The following is a 19,492-nucleotide window of genomic DNA, read 5'->3' on the forward strand; positions in this document are numbered from 1 at the left end:
ACAGACTGACTGACTGTGACTGACTGTATTGGTAAATAGCTATAGGCTGGCTGTCCTGCTCAGTCTGTGGTCATGTGTTCATGGATTCCACATAACTCATTACTCATACTTTACAAGAATTTTTACGTCAAATGTGTGAAACAAAAGTCGTTTATAAATGTGAAATGTGGTTGACAATGGAAATTCCGAAAATAACGTTTAGTGTTTATCTTAGACTGTAGACTATGTATAGTAACTTAAATATAACAGTGTATTATTTGCAATACCATTGTTTGGCCTAAAACAGAGGCGTTACATTGATTTAGGCCTAGTTCTTTTCAAATCTATGACAGATCCCCATAGCTTGAGTGTTTTTCTTTAAAGCCATTTCCTTTTGTTCTGTTGGCTCTAATTCTCTGTCTCTTTCTTTCTTTGAGTATCCCTCTTGATATGTTTCATGAAATGTGTGAATTATTAATGCATTAACAAAGGAGGGCTCTAAAGAAAACATCCAGTATTCAGGCACTCAAGCCTTAGACCTACATACCTACCTTTCTGTGGGAATTCATCACTCTCATCCATGGGATCACATTTCAAATCCATATAATTTTAGTGTTGTGATCTTTTCATTTAAATTAAATAAAATGTGTCACCTATAGGCCTTCATGCCCTCCAAAACCGTCATTATGTAATATCTATATATGCGTGCAATTAATGTCTTATTATATTTTATTACTTTAGGGTTTAACTTTTGAATGCAGTCAATTGCTATTTTACTGAACAGTTATTGTAAATACTTTTTCTATTTACTACAACTTTTACTATTCAAAATTACTGTCAGCGACGGCGTAATCGTCTGCTATTTTGGCACGAACATCCTGAAACAATTAAGTCTATGTTATGGGAGTAATGGGACATAACGGAAACGGCTGACTGTAGGGACCTCTTAAAGCAACATATGTAACATTTTTTACCTTAAAATAATGTTTCCAAAATAGTTTCAGTGGTTCATCAAGTCGTAACAGGGTGAACGGCACTTATGCCTCTGCTTTGCGGTCCTTTACCTGCTATAACCACAGATTAAGTAAGTAAGTAAAGTAACCACAGTAAAGACCCTTGCACACTGAGTCCGAAATTATCGCATGCGTTTTTTCGCTTTCGTGATTCGGTGGCTCTGAATTGTCAAAACACCATTCAAAATGCTTGCTACGGATGCGAAAAACGCAGAAAATCGAACCTGATTCTATATTTTTTTTGACGGACGAAAGTTTCGGAGGCAGTGTAGTCTACAAGCGTGATTGACATAACGTGAGGTCGTATTTATTTTTTAACGTGCGAAAATTTCGGACGCGAATTTCGGGCCTTTAGATTGCCAGATCGGGTCGCGTTTCTGTAGTTCTAATGATACATAAGAAAAACTACAAATTTGACTTGCTTTACGTCAAGAGTTACAATAGTCATTATTTAGTTTTTCTTCGTTTCTGATGTCGCAATAGGCCTACATCATACTTTCATAAAATCATGCAACATACTCTACCTTGTCTGTGGAAATCGTTCATTCCAAAGCCGATGCTAGATAAACAGCGAGCGAGCGTGCGACAGTAGCCTAGGCTGCGGGCGGCGAAATTATTTACAACAGCGGTAATGGACAATTCCGCTTCCAAGCCGTAGGGCGACCGAAGAGGAAAAGTTCCGTAGTGTTGCTTTAAATTTCAATCTCAGGTGCTAACAACAACAAGACCACAAGAGGCTCATGGGAGATGGATGGATGGATGGATGGAGGAAAACTGTTGAACTGCTATAACTTCACCACTGACGTATTTAACCAAAGAGCTTCACAACGTTGAGATGTAGTATGTAAAATAATATGTATACTAAAAGACACACATTCGGTATTTACACACAATCTCGCACCTCCACCTGCTGGTCATGATGTGAACATGCAAAACTATAGCCTTGCTTTTTCATTTGATTTGAATGCGTTCCTTCTCTTTCCACCAAACCTGTAGATGTTCTTTGATAATGCTGCAATATTTCATATGACCTAATTGCAAATCAAATGAAAATATATTATAATATATTGTGACATCATAGTGTAGGCAACATTACACCATATAATCAAAATTAGGCTGTACAACAGTGCCAATAGCATGCAGTTTGTGCATTAATATTATATTTATAACGAATGGCCATCACTACTGTTACAGTATTTGACTAAACAGTTTAAGATCTTAATAGTTTAAGAGGAATAAATGAAACTCCAATAAAAACGAGCTATTTGTGAGACAGGTGCTGTACTGTCACATATTCAGCCATTAGGGGGGAGTGCTGTCCTACATTCACCTTGCAGTCATGCATTTAAATATGGAAGCATTTTCTGCCAATTTTAAATAAATCAATTAAATGATAAAAATGAAAACTAAAACCATATTAACCATTCCATTATAGAAAACTCTACGCAAAATATGTGATTTTTGAAGAATGTTGGTAACCAGACAGTTGACGGCAGCATTGACTTCCATAGTAGTCAATGGGTTCCGTCAACTGTTTGGTGACGGACATTCTTCAAAATATCTTCTTTTGTGTTCAGTACACTCTCAGAAAAAAAAGTACAAAACGGTACCTTTAAGGAACGAAAGCTTGGAAGAAGAAATAAACTCATACAGGTTTGGAACAATTTGAGGGTAAGTAATAACAAAATTTTCATTTTGGTGTCTGTGAACTATCCCTTAAATGTCTTTTGAAAAACAGAATTTATCCTGACAAGTAGAATTCCATTTACCAACAGAAAATGGTGTCGCTTGCAGAATAACACTCAGATGAGGCGGGATATGATTGTTGGATATGTGAGACGTGAAGAGATGGGAGAGCACAGAGGAATGATTGGTGACGCTATGTGAAAAAAATGTGATGATGTTGGACACTGGTAGGAAGAGGAACCTTTCACCCCAGTTTCCATCCCGGGAGGATGTTGACATGACACAGACCTAACATTTCTTGGGAGTGCACCTGGACGGCAAGGCCTGACTGAGCATAAAGGATCTTAGTCAGCTCTATATTTTTACATGGCAGTTCAGTTCTAGATTTACCATGCCTCGATTTACTCTTATCCCTGTAAGAAAAAGACTACTGTGTAGGCTATTTGCACTACTGTCACTTCACTGTCACCGTGTTGTACTTAATACACCTTTAAACTGAGAATTATAATTTTTTTCCAATTCTGTTTTATAGAATTAAAAATGTTAAATACAGTCAAACTCAACATTTGCCATCTCTGTGCCAGTAACACTCCATAACACTGCAACCTTAAAAACTCTTTACAGCACTGTCTTTTTTGTCATTTCTCCTCTCACTCGACCCACTCGAGAGACGCTTATTGACAGATGGTCCGGGCATTACCCGGCATCATGTTTTCACAGCCGACTTTATCTTGGCCTAAAGCCTGGACACACAAAAGGAAAACCAAGTTCATCATGTTTTAATTCCAACTCGTATTTATTTTCTGGTATGATCATCTGTCTCTATAGCATGAAAACAAATCATATATAATATAAAATAATAATGTAACAGCATTTGTATTATGATTATAAAAAATCTGACTGGAGAAGACAGTTCATTCATCAACCCTGTCAAGTTTCTAAAACAGACTTTTTATAGTATTTACAGTATTGTTTTTTTAACACCCTGCACTCATAGTTAAATTTATGACTGGGTGTAATTATAATATTGTAATATTTATGACAAATGCATTTTTACAGCACAGCCGTGCCCAAAATTTTGTCGCTTTTCCTTCCTGTGTCTATGGTTAAAGCCCAGCTGCTGTCATGGTGATTGAGGGGTATTTCCAAATGAGGTAGCAGTTTGTCCTGGTGGCTTCCAGCTTCGGGGCACTAATACCCAATTTCCATTCTCAAAAACATGTACAAACATAACTCTGTGCTGTACTGCACATATTTAGTTGAATTTTTAAAGATAAAATAAAGTAAAATCCTGACATTTAAGTTTCACCCCCAGTAAAGCCCAGAAGTAAGTCATTATTCTCTACCAGGGGCGTAGTTTGTGGGGGGGTTGGGGGGGAGATAACCCCCCCAATATTTAAATCTATGCATTACAACCCCCCCAAATATTTATACCATGATCACATGAAAAGGAGGCATACCCAAACTTCAACCCCCCCAATGTTCAAACCAAATCTACGCCCATGTTCTCTACCCAGATGTATTATTGTCAAGTATGATATCAAGGTTCAGAATCAAGTGAAACGTTGCCAACCTTTCTAAATATATATATATATATATATATATATATATATATATATATATATATATATATATATTTATTAAGGAGCTAAAAATGTTAAAACCTTTTTTTTTTAACCAGAACAACTTATTTCAGTTTATTAATGTCATAATCACTATATTATTCTTATTTCTAATTTTTGATTTTTTAGATGTTCTACCGAAGACTAAGAAAATACACAATTGCATTGGTCCAGAAAGATGATAGAGTTTTTTGTTGCTGTTGTTGTTGTTTTTAACTTCATCAACAATGGAGAACTGAAAATGTAAACACACCACTTTCACACATACACATTTACCCATAAACACAATTTACTTATTTTTTTTTTTTGCAATAGAACATCATGTACAGATATACAACTAACAAGACACATAATTGAAATTGTGAGTCAAAATTATAAAAAAGATAGAGATTAAGGTATTTCACTAAAAAGACATAAAAAATACATAACATTTTGTGATTATCAGATGTCATAGTCCAAAAGCCCTACATCTAATCCATAAAGTTTACCAAGAGGCCAGCTCAGATTTCAATTAGATTAAACACTGCTAATGACTCTCTCCCTCAGAACATCAAGTCCCACTGCCCACATCTCATCCTCTTCTGTGCCCCTCTGCGCATCTGCAGTTTCAGTCATCAGCAACTCATTACTGTCTAGATCCACAAAGATCCAGTTCCATTTCTTAACACAAGGATTTATCTTAAAATGCAACAAAGAGAGAGGAAATGCTCCAAATATAGCAGTAAATCTGAGTTCAGAGCCTCAGAAGTGTCCAATGCAGATAAGCCTTGCACTTGGGAGAATTAGTCATTTGCTAAGCATCTCAAACAAGGAAACTGCTTTTAAGGGAGAAAACAGCCTCTCCAAAACATGTCTTCACACATTTAGGGCCTAAATACATAATACAATGTACAAGTGAAAACATACTCCAGTACACAAGCAATCAGAGGAGTACATATAATGTCAGAGCCGGCGCCAGGGCACTAAAAACGTTGCATTTGAAGAGGAAAGCAACCAACCCTGGTGCATTTGTAATCGCTTTCAAATGCATGCTCGCTCTGCACTTTCGCTCGCATTCTGCGGGAAGGGTAGGGAGGGAGGGGGGGCACAGTAACTCTTAACCCCCACCCTGGGCGCCGGCCCTGTATATTGTCATTTACAAATGATGTCCTTTATTTAGGGTTAACTCAAACTGTTGTGGTCTGTGTGAGAGTGTTCTTATTGCTTCTCTCCTCTGGTATGAGTGCCGTAGCCGAACAACAATTGACTACGGAAATGCTAGTCTTATTGTCTCGGAGTCTATGCTCAAATGTACTGACATTCATAGTGACCGTTTCCTGCTGAGCAACACTTGAGGAGATTTTAAGGTCAGGATTAAGGATGGAGGGATCCACGCAGCTGTTGATCAGATCATCACCCTGGACCTTCTGCATGTGGAAAGTTCCATGAATTTTCAGCTCAAGAGTGGAGGTGACAGTCTGCATGCACACAACACAGCGGAAGCCTGTCAGTGAGTTGTGCAGGTCGGGGTGCCTCTGACAGTGTTCCAGGAAGTCCTCCTCACTGTGAAGAGGAAGCTTGCAGATGCGGCAGTTGCCTGTGTCCAAGCTCCTGCTGTGGGTGACCTTGTGTTCAGTCAGAGTTAGCAGTGAAGGGAAGCGCTCTCCACAGATGGGGCATTGGCAATGCTTGGTGGGGCCTAGATGAGTCTGGACGTGCTCCCACAGTGCCATCTCAGTGAAGAAGGTCTTGGAACAGTCTTTGCATTTGTGGCTCCCTTGGATTGCCTCCACTTTGCGCTTGAGAGTGCCACTCTCCCCGGGCTGGATGTGGTGATCTCGCAGCTGGTGGTTGGCGAGCAAAGACTGCATGGTGTAAGAAGCACCACAGATTTCACAGGCAAACATAGAATCGTTCAGATTTGCCTTCCCTTTACTTTCAGTGGGAGGGCTAAACAGTGATTCCACCTTACCGACTCTTATTTCACTATTCACTGGCAGCATTCCAGCGCTGTCTTTGGCAACTGGTTCGGAGACAGGTGGAGGGGTCACGTTGTTACCTTCAGCACTCTTGGCACAGAGTTTCTCGTGTAAGGGCACCTCGAGGGGAGATCTGGTATTGGTACAGACGCAGGGACTGCATTTGTCGCTATGTGTTGTGATATGACACTGCAACTCAATGTCTGTGGTAAAGGACTCTGCACAGAAAATGCAACAGTACATCTTGCATTGTTTGTCAAGATGTTTCTGTTTGACATGTAGGTGCAAATCATGCTCTTGCTTGAAGTCCCATTCGCACGACGTGCAGTGGAATGTGGTTTTCTTGTTACTGTGCTCGGAGGCCAGGTGAACCTGAATAGACACCTTGGAGTCGAACACCTGCTGGCAGAGGGAACATCGGTAAAACACAACGGTGTGCATCTCAAGTAGGTGCCCATGTAAGTCTTTGACACTGGTAAAGGTCTTACTGCAGCTCTCACAGATGTAGAGCGTAGATGAATTGCTAAAATGAGACACTGTGTGCTCCTTAAAAGATTCCTGGTTTGGGAAATCCATGAAACACTCTGGACACGTAAGTTTTGGAAGCATGCTCTTCAGGTGGGAACTCAAGTGAGTTTGAAACAGATCCAGATTGGTGTATTTAGCCCCACAGTGGTCACAGATGAAGTCGGTTGAAGGTAATGCACCATAGCTAGTTTTTTTGGCCACACTCTTGATTGACTGGGGTGATGTTGAACCCATTGTCCTCCTTCCCTCTTTAAGGTTCATCAAATTAATGTTCTTGTGTGTCTTTTTGATATGCTGCATCAGTTTTATCTTACTGCTAAATGTAGGCAAATGGGTGCAGTATGGACAGAATTGCAAAGACTTTCTTTCTGCAGTTTCTTCTGCATCTGGGTCAAGTTTCAGACTCTGGTTTTTACAGTGTGTCTGCCGCACGTGATTATCTAGCGTGTCCTTTGTCAGGAATCCTCGGAAGCACTGTGAGCAGAAAAAGACGTTGCTCTCGATTAAAGCTGAGTTGTGTGATTGGCGAACATGCTCTTGAAGGGCTTTCAGGTCTTTTAATGATGTGGGACAGAAGCTACACTGAAGAACTGTCTGAACGGCCGCTGTAATTGCAGCTTCAAGCAACACGGAGTGGTCGGGCATCACATTTTGGTGCTCCTTTAGTTCAGATGGAAAAGTCAGGATCTCAGAACTTGAGTGGATTTCATCGTCCTTGAGTTGGGTCTGTGGACAAGCTCTATGGTCCATGTAGTTGTGACAATGAACAAAATCATTTAAAACCTTGAGCTTTTTGGAGATTCCTAAACAATTTTTGGAGACAAACTGAGACTTTCTCTTTTCTGCACAAGGAGACACTCCTGCAGCATTTGGAGTTGCTGGACTGGAGATGTGTGAGGTGGCACAAGTGCATTCTGCCATTGAGAAACACGACTGATCTTGTGCAGCAAAATCTGGAGGTTGTCTTTTTTCAGATTCCCCCATGTTATTCTGTGGATTATTTACAAGAGAGAGATGTCGGGAGGACATAGCACTGCCCTGTTCATATTGATTACTCAAGCCCTGTTTGCTTCTTGTAGGGCTCTCACTGCTGATATCCGTTTGAAATAATTCGAGAGGTACTGAACTGTTGCCAGGCAAAGGGCTGTTTTCCCTCCTGCAATGATTAAGTCTCTGATGATCTCTATATGTGTCTCTGTTGAATCCAAGGTTGCATCCATCTTCATGGTCAGTGGAGGAGTGAGCAGAGGAAAGAGAAGCTAAACAACATATTTCATCTTCCTCAACATTATGATTTGCTATGGACAGAGAAGAGAGGAAAATGTATTTACAACTTTCATAAAAAAGTTTTTGCCAAAAACACACCACTAAATACACCATTAGTGTTGGGGAGTAACTAACTAAAAGTAATTAAGCAATGTTACTAAATTAAGTACATTGTCAGAAATGTGACAGTAACTCAAAATTTGGTCAAAGTAGCGTAGCTTTTACAGTAACAAGATACTTTCTCCAACAAGGAAAACGGAAATGTGACACTGCTGTTTTTTGCTGTCACCCTAATTCATACCCTAACTGTTTTTGTGCAAGACAAATACTGTTTTTAGGGGAATTATATTGCTACGTTTTGTTAAATTGTGGTGTAGCTAACTACTTTTTTAAAACAATAGCTGCAGTTGAACTACTTTAAATTATATGGAACTTGTATCTTCCTCAACACTACTCTCTTTGACCACAACTATAAGAATTCGACTCTTCTATTTCAAGAGGTCTGTCCTGCTGAAGTCTGGCAGGTTAAAATAGAACTCAGGCTCATAACAGCAGACTAAACACCAAAAATATGAATTGGATGCTCTTTTTCACACTTTTTTAGATGTAATTAGCTCGGTATGTGGCCACATAATGAGCAGTCCCACTGTGACTAAAATTGCTGTCAGTGTGAGAGGACCAGATTCACAGTTTGAGCAAATGGAGTGCTGCTACTTTAAAGTACTAAACATGTGCAAGAGAAAAAACAGAACCCAAATCATGGTACCAAATTGTACACTAAATCAAAGGATTAATGTATCTGCTTAAAAGGATAAAACATATTGAAAACATAAAAATGTGTCTTCACATGATTAGCAATTCCAATATCATAAATCCAAAATCATTTGTGAAGGCATGATTCATTCTGTTATTGTGCAAATAGGGAATTGCAAATATACCTAATTCAAAGGTCACACAAACATGCAGAAACACTAAACCCTGAATATAAAACCCCAGAGGTCTCTCGTCTTTTTAATCTGCCTGTGTAAGGGATACAGAAAGAGATGGATAAAATATTCACTGTAAAGGATACTAAGGATAGTGCAGGAATGTATTTGCGTGTACCTGAACCATGGCAGTACATCTGCTGGGTGAATGATTCTGATTGCTTTAGGCTTGCACTCTTGTGTTCTTTAGCAACTTCATCTTTCTCTTCCCCACATTGTTCCCTCTCCTCATCCCTCTCTTTTCTTCTTTCCCAGGAGCAACGTTTCTTCCCCACAACCACACCATCTTCCTTTGTATTTAACCTGTCAGCTTGACCTGTTGAGAAAAGATTGATAGCAAGAAAAGGTCATGGCCATAGCAGCCAAATATAATATCACAATTCAAAGAAATCAAGCACTTTTTCCCATCTCTGGTGGACCATTTGGTACACTATGGCACCCCTGTGTCATGAAAAAAAGCAAAGAGTAAACAAATATCAACTTTTTTTAGTCTGTTTTTCATCCAGCAGGGGAGTACCATTGTGTGCATGTTTGCTCTTTAACCACTCCATATAACATTTGCATTCTGTGATTTCAAGGTGACATAACAGAGCCACACGGCATTATGACAAGACAGAAAACGAATAGATTTCATTTGCAAACATAGAAACCTCAGGGAACTTTCAAACACTCATACTGTACACATTTGTTTTCTGTCATTTTTGGGACTCTATTGTTTTTATACTGAGCTAATATTTTATGTTCCCTACCAAATCTAATCCTCACATAAACATTTATGGATCCTTACAGCTTGTTGTGTTTTCATGTTTTATTGGGACTTTCCATAGACATAATTATTTTTATACTGTACAAACTGTATATTCTATCCCCTTACACTAACCCTATACCCATCACAGGAAACGTTCTGCATTTTTACAATTTAAAAAAAACCTCATCACTATGTATGATTTAAAAGCTGTTTTCCTCATGGAGACAATAAATGTCCCCACAAGGACAAAGATTTCAAATATTTTGTCCCCATAATGTAGGGTTTACCAGGACACACACTCACACACACATTCAGTTAGCTGAGCTTAGATAACTTTGCTGTCCAAGAAAGCCAATAAAACTATAATATTACATTGATTATCATAATACATCTTTATCTGAATAGTGTGCATCACGTCCAAGAGTGATGACAAACCCCTCTCAATGAAATTAGATTACTCGAAAATGCAATGAAAGTTAAATGAAAGTTCTGGTCCAAAACAATTCCAGTTTTCTGTTTTGATCTTTGCGCAACATTAATCTGAAGCCTAATGATCTGCAACTAATTGGGGTCATTCATTCGATTTGTACCGCGGTCGTGTTTCACTCAAGACAAGAAGGAAGCAAGTGATTAAATAAAAAACCTTTCGTACCTTTCAAAGATCTGGGCTTCGACTGTTTTCGACGAGTCATTGTAAAGGACTTCAGCAGCTGTCAACACAAACGGGTTAAGTTCCTGTCCACTGTTTGCAAACGAAGGACAACACAAGGGGAAAGCAATAGCCAATACTTGCGTGCTGTTTCATAGACTGGAATAGCGGGAAAGCACATTAATATCACGGGCAAAGGGGCTCGCCCCCGCCTACAGCAGCGGGATGACTCCATACACGCTCTGCGCCACCGGGGACGCGCGCGCGCGAGAGAGATGCATAATCACTCGACACACACACACACACACACACACACCGGCACTCCAAAAAACAGTTTTATTGCTCAGAGATTGCTAGTTTATAGCTCAAGAGTTTTCAGTTATGTTTCACACGTCAATATTAACTTTGTCTTTTTTTTTGTTTCCACTAGAATTCCGTAAAAGAATTGCAAGTAGGCTAGCCTAAACACTGAGAACATTGTTTACACACAGCCTACAGTAGACTAAGTGTATTTTTGCTGTAGCCCATATGTGGTTTAGAATAGCTCAAATAATTTGATTTAGGAAGAATTTGATGTTAGATGTTTGAGTTTGTATTATCTTGATAAATCTGAGCACAGTTTGAGACATTGAAATCTCGCCTGAAAGAGACATCTGTACTGAGGTGATTTCCTCAGGAGCCAAAGACTTTAATGAGTCTATTTGGTCTACATTTAATCTCATTGATATCTAAAATCTTTTTGCCTTATTGTTTTTTGTTTTTTTTGTTTTTTGTTTTAAGTAGTAGACCTGGTCCACATGGCATTTGACACATTTTGCCTGAGCGTCCAGCTAATTATTCCTTTTGTTTCTTTAAAGGACAAATCCAGTGAAAAATGAACCTAGGGGTAATTAACACATGGTTACCGAGTCGATCGTTCCCTGGGATGCGTTTTCATGAAAATCGAATGTATAGAGTTTTATCTTTAAAAACAGATTAGCTCATAACACTAGTATATGGGGCACAGAGTAAGTAAAATTAAATCGCTAGTTAATACCACTAACAAGGCTCAAAATAGCCTCACACTAACATTTTAATTTTACTTACTCTGTGCCCCATATACTAGTGTTATGAGCTAATCTGTTTTTAAAGATAAAACTCTATACATTCGATTTTCATGAAAACGCATCGCAGGGAACGATCGACTCGGTAACCATGTGTTAATTACCCCTAGGTTCATTTTTCACTGGATTTGTCCTTTAAAGCTGCAGTCCGTAACTTTTTTCGGTTAAAAAATAACCAGCCAGTGTTCAAAACTATCTGCTTGCCTTAGCTCGATTTTAAAACGGTAATCTTGTAATAATGTTTTTAATTCCAGTGGTCCTGGTGGATTTCCGCGGGACGTAAACGTCATTACGTTATATCTGTACACATAAAGAAGGTGTCTTGGCTAGTAGGCTATATTGCATGTGAGGATGTTGGAAGTGGAGGTTTACTCCGTGTTTTGAAGGGGTTCAAAACAGACGCAGAGACAGCTTTTTTTCTGCTGGTAAGTGATCGTTAGATTTAATCAGCGCGATTTACTGCAATGCTATTTTTCCCTTAGTTGGTCAGAACAAAAGTGGACGTTACTTGTTCAGATGACATTTTCCGGTGAAAATTCTTATGTTGGTCATACTTACAAAAAGTAGAATCTGTGATTCAGAATGACAGTATCCACACCGGCGCAGCGACTGACAGCCGCACATTCTCCTCAAAACATTGGATTCATCCGCGCTGTGCCGTGCCGAGGCACAACCCACGTAAAGTTGATAATTCCGCTAATAACTGCAACTGCAGATTTCGAACAGAGATGGCGACAAAGAGGAAAAACTACGGACTGCAGCTTTAAAATCTGAAGAAATTACACAACTTATCAAAGAAAAAAATGCTCCTATAACATTATCAATATCTATAATATACCATCAAACATATGGTACTGTGGTGAAATCATCAGAGGAGCATCTCCTTTCATAATGACGCCTCGGTTTAATTTCTCTGTGGAAACGTTATGAGCCGGCCCGTTGGATGGGCTTTGCAGTATAGGGAACGTTGATTAGAAAGCTCCATCCCTTTGGGAGTCCGCTCTGCAATTGCTTGTTTCTAATGAGTTTTGAATTAGCTGCTGAGACACTTGTCTGTGACTGTTTTGTGAATAAAGGACAGAATGTTGCAATGAAGACACAACAACATAACATGTCTGTGAGGTTCTGAGGTGCCAGCATGAACACTTTGGGTTGTTTCGAGTTGACTTTACCATCAAGGATCCAACTAATGATTTAGACTGTTTTCTTGGGTATGAATCTGCGGTAGGCTACGCTCTACCTAAATAAATTGTATAAAGAGCTAGGCTATTTGTGAATATGTGTATAGCCCTATAGTGTTGCTGTAAATAGACAGTATTGACATGCAAAGGCAACCTTTGCACAGTGGAGATCCTGAAGGAAATAATGTATCAGCCAATCAGAGCATCTCAAGGGATGAGAGCTTTTATAGTTCTGATTCTAGCATCCAGCTGGTTTTATTATACTGTTCTAAAACAAATAGTTTGCCGTGAATCTGCTATGATAAAAAAGCCAATTACCCTAGATTGTTCTTTTGATTTAATAACTTTTGAAAAATCCTGAGCAGAGAGAGAAGCGTGTAGTGGTTTTTCTATGACCAACAATTGAAAATACTTTTTCATCCTAATAATTCTTCCACAGAACTACAGAAACAAATTCACTGTCAATTTTCCAATATATCATAAAATCCCATAATCAAATATGTATAAAACACAAAGGGAATTACTATTGCTCTAAAATGGATTAAGTCAAAATGAATGTTCTGTCATCATTTACTCAATCTGATGTCATTCCAAACATACATAACTTTATTTCTTCTGTTGATCTCAAATAAGGAGATGTTTTGAGGAATGTTCACAATGCCTCTCTTCCATAGAATAAAAATGTAATATTAGGAAAAGCAGCTTGGACAATCTGCAATATTGTGTTCCTTCTGTGACAAATATGGGTGAGTAAATTACAATTTTTATGTTTTAAGGATTAACTTTCCCTTTAAATATAGTTTTCTCAAGAGAATATGTAATGCGTTCCAACAGAGGCTGCTCATGATGAGGGGCAGCATGATTATCTGCAGTGTATGAAATTCCCATGAGCCAATTATCTTTATGAACATTTTACTGCTGCCAATTCATGGAAATGAAAAAAGAGTTGGGGCATTTTTAAACCAGGACATCAAGATTAATTATTGTGTGATATTAATGAACTTTGAAGGTTAATTTTTATTAATCAGCTAATTACAGAGCCAGAGATGAAGATGATTGCTAATGATGATGATCCCAGCTCAGTCAGTGAACAAAACTGACTGATCTAGAGTGGATCAGAAATGAAAAAAGACTTCACTTCAGTGTTTCTGTAACTGAGGCCAAGGTCAAGCAGTTGTAATTGGGTCGTGTGGTAGCAAGGTACTTTCTACCTGCAAAACTCAAGACGTTTTCCTTTGCAACTGACCTCCTGGAATTTTGTTATACAGAGAAAATGTTTGTTTTTTTTACCTTGAAAAATGAAGGAAACAATCTGCATTAAAAAAATAAAATAAAAAATAATGAATATAATTTAAATTACAGACTGAGCAACATGTCTAAACGCAGTGGCAGATTTATACAGTAACATAATACCAAGAAAACATCAGAAAAATGATTCTGAACAGACGCAGGCCGGTGCACTTTCCCATATGTTTATAGCCCCCACAATCTGGTTTACTTCAGAACAGTGCTAATATGATATTAGCTGGGTCACACTTGCTCAGGGACCTCTTGTGTCCCACACAGGTGACTCCCGTAAGAAAAGCTGAGGTTGCGAGTGTTCGCGAGCACTACAGAAGGTCCTCATTAGCTTGGTTTGAGGGAATACACAGCTAAGGAATACTGGTGGGTGGGCATTTCAGTCTCTTTGAACACTGCTCCATGGTCTCGGAACACAAACCCTGTGCACTATTCCCAGATGCATCATATTTAGTTTAATGTATTCTTATTTGTTGAATTTAATTAAAAGGACATTTTTAATAAGGTACGGGAGACTTGTGGCCTGTTCTCTGCAGGTTTACCGTGCTCTTGATGAAGCATTGATGAGAGGTTTGGTGGCACCAAAATGGCCTTTGAAGTAGAAGCATGAAAGTGTTGGTAGGTACTTGTAGAGGTGTTTGTCAAAGACATCATGCTGTCTTCCATTTCTTCAAAACTGCTGAGGACTTGTATGATATCACAGTTCAGTCGAGAGACTGAATAGCTCTGGACTGGAGTGGACATGACAGCTTCTTTTGGCAATCATTTACTGGAAATAAAAAACTAGACTTCTAAAATGTCTTTAGAATTTGTTTAAGCTGCACTGCTCAAATATGTAGACTATTTAAAAGACAATACAATATTAATAATTTTTACATAATGAATATTGTAACAAACTTTTTATTTGAAAAATTAAATAAACACTTCAATACCTGCAGAATAGTATTTTTTATTAAGTAAAATAAATAAATTCCAAGGTAGCATTTAATTAATAAATTGTCTAATTAATAATTGTGTAATTCAATTATAAGCACTTGTATATATATATATATGTATATATATGTGTGTATATATATATATATATATATATATATATATATATATATGCCTTATTTCAGCCACCACACCCCCTAAAAAAAATTATATTAGAGAAAATAGAGAAATTACAGTTCATTGTAGCCTCTAAATATGAATACATGTGTGTGGTTTTACAAAACACATCATGAGTAAATAAATAAATAAACGTAAATAGAAATTGAATGATTTATACGAAACAGGAAGAAAAACGGGATGCTATTAAAGAAAATCACACGAGTCCCTTGCATTGAGGATTACAAGTCCCACCATTCAACGCGCGCTGTTGTTGCGCATGCGCAAATCAATTTCGAAACCTCCTGTGCTGCTAGTCGAAAGTCAGAGGCAACTATTTCACCCTAATTCGTGCTTTTGTATCTAGTGTGCAGAAATGGCAGCTAGATATGACAGAGCTATAACAGTTTTCTCTCCTGATGGTCACCTGTTTCAGGTGGAATATGCTCAGGAAGCAGTAAAGAAGGGCTCCACAGCTGTGAGTGTGTTTATATGGTTAACTTACATTTGAGCCGCAGCTTTAGCTCAGTGGCTAACTGCTACACAAATATGCTCTCAAAATGTGTTGATATATGATTATTGTGAATAAGTGCTTGATATAGGAATAAACACTGTGATTGATTAAGACTGTTTTGAAGCAGCTGGGGTGTTCGCTTATTTGGTAGCAATTGTATTGACACGTTAGCTAAGCGTGACTTGCATGTTGCGGCTAATATTAGCATGGGCTATCCTGATTTTAAACTAGATATATTATTTGATTCGCTTTATTTTGATCATATATGTATGTAAAAGCATTTTAAATGCTGCACTAGTACACTACTATTAAAAGAAAAACAATTAACTTAAGTAATATGGGTTTTAAACATTTTTGCCAGTTAAATGATCAATGAAGTTACAGCTCCAGCAACTGGCTTTACTAACTTAGATGCATTTCAAACGTCACGACTGTTGAAATATCCCTAAATAATTTAATGCCATTTTAATAGTTTATGTTTGGTATTACGTTTTATTGCGCTTCTGCTGTAACTGCATGATTCATGTAGTTTCATTTTTAAGACCGTGTAGGGTAATGACCAAAAAATCCGGTAGAGGGCGATGTGCCCATAGTTAAGGTTTTATATATAGTGAAAATAAAAGTTGTGCATTCATACTAAATTAGTTTCTTGTCTGTAAAAGTTACCAGTATTCAGATATTACTTTTTTTTTTCTTTTTTTTTAAACTAACTGTGAACTATTTTTGCACATCTAAGGTTGGAATCAGGGGGAAGGATATTGTTGTCCTGGGTGTTGAGAAGAAGTCAGTGGCAAAGCTTCAGGAGGAGAGGACAGTCAGGAAGATATGTGCTCTGGATGAGCATGTGTGCATGGCCTTTGCTGGTAAGATTCATTCTTCTGTGTGTATAATCAATGCCATGAAGGGATAGTTCTGTCATTATAATGTTTATCAGTAACCATTCACTTTAATTGTATGGAAAAAGATGCCCTGAAAGATTAACTTTTTGTGATTTAACCCTTTCAACTGGTGCCACTAGATAATTAATTCAAAACCACTGACTTGACAGAATAGGTGGTGTTTAAATGTTTATAATATGGACTCTACAATGCATATAGGTGATCTTAGCATGATTTTACATTTGAATGTGTGCTGTCCAGGTTTGACTGCAGATGCCAGGATTGTCATCAACAGAGCTAGAGTAGAGTGCCAGAGCCACAGACTCACAGTGGAGGACCCAGTTACTGTGGAGTACATCACCCGCTACATCGCCACACTCAAACAGGTAGCCTAACATCCCCTCACTCCAGTTGACACACAGGCCATTTAAAGGGATAGTTCACTCACAATCTAGACCTGTATGACTTACTCTCTTCTGTGGAACACAATAAAAGATTGAAAAATGCCTTGGTGTTTTTACCTGTACAGTGAAAGTCAGTGGGGTCCAATTTTGTTTGGACACCAGCTTCCTTAAGAGTACTTTATTTTGTGTTCAGAAGTAAGTCATGCAGGTTTTAGAATGACATGAGGGAGAGTTATGGCTGCATTACTCTCACGTAGCCAAGGACTGCCCAAGAGGACCGAAATGCAAAGCAGCCAATCACAGTTAACTTTGTTCCATGACATGTTTAGGGGACGTGAAAATATAAAGTCAATGTCCCTACGTTAACAGACCGGCATGCGTCTAATAAATTTATTAATTCAAGATAAATTGTTTCCTATTTTGTGTGCCTTAGCCTCAGACGTCATGCCCTCAGATCGTTGGCTGAACGTCTGATGCATGATTTAGGAAAAATCTAATTGTAATTTTTTTTCCTGATAAAATTGTGTTTGAGATATTGAGTTAAAATATTGAACAAAATAGTAAATATTACTATTGTAGTATTTGACTGTAAAATAAAAAGTATATATATATAAAAAAATATATATAGTATATTAAAAAAATATATGAAGAGTTCAGATGCAAAAGCCTCTAAGTGCCATCTGAAATTTTCTTCTAGAATGACCATTTTTATCAAGCTTGTATATTAAAGTTCAGTAAATTCACTTAAATGGCAATGAAAATTACCTATTAATTGTCATTAAAGTGAAATAACTGAACTTAAATATACAAGCTTGATAAAAATGATCATTCTAGAAGAAAATTTCAGATGGCACTTTTGCATCTGAACTCTTCATATGTAATTTTATTTTACAGTACACCTGTAAAATCACAATACTGACATTCATGGATGTCTTAACTTATTAATTTTCATATGTTAAACCATCAAGCTTTTGTTCTGGCGCAAAACAGTAGGATGTCCTTAAAGCTTTTCTTTTGTTGACAACAGCTGGTTTGAGGTGTTTGTGTGGAAAAGACCACAGTGCCACGCTTCACTCTGAAGCACGCCACGCATATATTAAATTAAATCGCAGCCTCTTGTATTTAATCACAGTAAGCCATATCACGACTTCAGTTTTATTTCGATTAATCATGCAGCCCTAGGGTAAGAAAAGAATGGATTTACAGAGTTTAATGACACTGTTACAATATTTTGCCATCTGTATTCATTGTGCTTTTTTATTGTGCAACAGCGCTACACTCAAAGCAATGGACGCCGTCCCTTTGGTATCTCGGCTCTAATCGTTGGCTTCGACTATGATGGGACTCCACGTCTATATCAGACAGACCCCTCTGGAACATACCATGCATGGAAGGTAAAGTGGGAGCAGTTTGTTTCCACGATGTTCAGATGTTACCCATTTTGCCACCGTATTGACCCTCTTCTCACCTGCGCTATCAGGCAAACGCTATTGGGCGCAGTGCGAAGACGGTGAGGGAGTTTTTGGAGAAAAACTACACAGACGAAGCCATTGCAAGTGATAACGATGCTATCAAATTGGCCATCAAAGCCTTACTAGAGGTAAACACCATGTCGCCACAGTTACATGCATGGCAAACACTCTCATATCACAAAGTTGACAGGATGTAACATGTTTGCTGAGGCAATTTTAAATGATCTGTGCTGCACAGGTTGTGCAATCCGGGGGCAAGAACATCGAGCTGGCTGTGATCCGGAGAAACCAGCCCCTAAAGGTAATACATTTGATTTATGATATATTTTTTTGTATATTCATTCGTTTACAAACGTCTTGATGCAACATTCTTGTCATCCATTTAACGTTGGAACTGTCTCGATAATCCGTCACATGACACATTTGTACAAATTCCACCCCTCTCTCCTTTCACAGATTCTGGAGTCCAAAGAGATTGAGACGCTGGTCGCCGAAATAGAGAAGGAGAAAGAGGAGGAGGCAGAGAAGAAAAAGCAGAAGAAGTCATCGTAAATCACTCATGTGAATGTGTAGTTTTGTTTATATGGGCAGAAGCACTTGGCTCAGGCCCTTCACTGTACCCTCTCCCTTCCTGCATCTCATCTGTTTAGAGCACAGTCTCTCAGTCTTCTGCTGAACCCACAGCATGCATGAATATGCTTTTGTTCCAGGAAATAATAATAAAAGCATGTTTGGGGTTGGGAGTTACAAGCTGGCCACAGTATGTCCTGGTCAGTTTTCACTCTTCTGTAAAGCTGCTTTCTAACACCACTGAGAATTCTGGGGGAATGTGCTCTGACTGATGTTTCCTAATAAACTCTTTTGGTTTGTACCAATGGACTGTTGTCTTTCTATTGTCATATTTATCACAAAAAACATTAAAATAAGACTTGTGTGACAGCATTAGGTCTGTGATTAGACACTATGGATTGAGGTCATTTTTATTTGACAGTAGTACTTGAACTACCAAACTTTACTAAAGAACCTAGCCAGTTGCCTTAAGGTCTAAATCCATGATGAAAGACGTATATATGTGTGTCTGTAGGGTTAAAAATTTGGGGCCAGTAAGTTGTTATAT

The 19,492-nt window shown here is 38.3% G+C and overlaps 2 protein-coding genes across 2 annotated transcripts; one reads left to right on the forward strand and one right to left on the reverse strand.

Moving 5' to 3' along the window:
* Positions 1–4,571: 4,571 nt before the first annotated feature.
* On the reverse strand, positions 4,572–10,675 carry LOC311068928 (zinc finger protein 521). Its single transcript, XM_084091783.1, has 4 exons — positions 10,576–10,675; positions 10,439–10,496; positions 9,157–9,354; positions 4,572–8,084 (listed from the first exon to the last, which is right to left on the reverse strand). Exons 2-4 carry the CDS (start codon positions 10,476–10,478, stop codon positions 5,467–5,469), a joined length of 2,856 nt encoding a protein of 951 aa, XP_083947909.1. The 5' UTR covers positions 10,479–10,496; positions 10,576–10,675; the 3' UTR covers positions 4,572–5,466.
* Positions 10,676–15,382: 4,707 nt separating this feature from the next.
* On the forward strand, positions 15,383–19,246 carry psma8 (proteasome 20S subunit alpha 8). The gene is made up of 7 exons (XM_084090671.1): positions 15,383–15,585; positions 16,358–16,484; positions 16,761–16,885; positions 18,175–18,297; positions 18,384–18,503; positions 18,614–18,676; positions 18,832–19,246. Exons 1-7 carry the CDS (start codon positions 15,484–15,486, stop codon positions 18,925–18,927), a joined length of 756 nt encoding a protein of 251 aa, XP_083946797.1. The 5' UTR covers positions 15,383–15,483; the 3' UTR covers positions 18,928–19,246.
* The last annotated feature ends 246 nt before the right edge of the window (positions 19,247–19,492 follow it).

Source organism: Abramis brama (genome assembly GCF_963993115.1).
Source record: "Abramis brama genome assembly, chromosome: 18".
NCBI lineage: Eukaryota > Metazoa > Chordata > Actinopteri > Cypriniformes > Leuciscidae > Abramis > Abramis brama.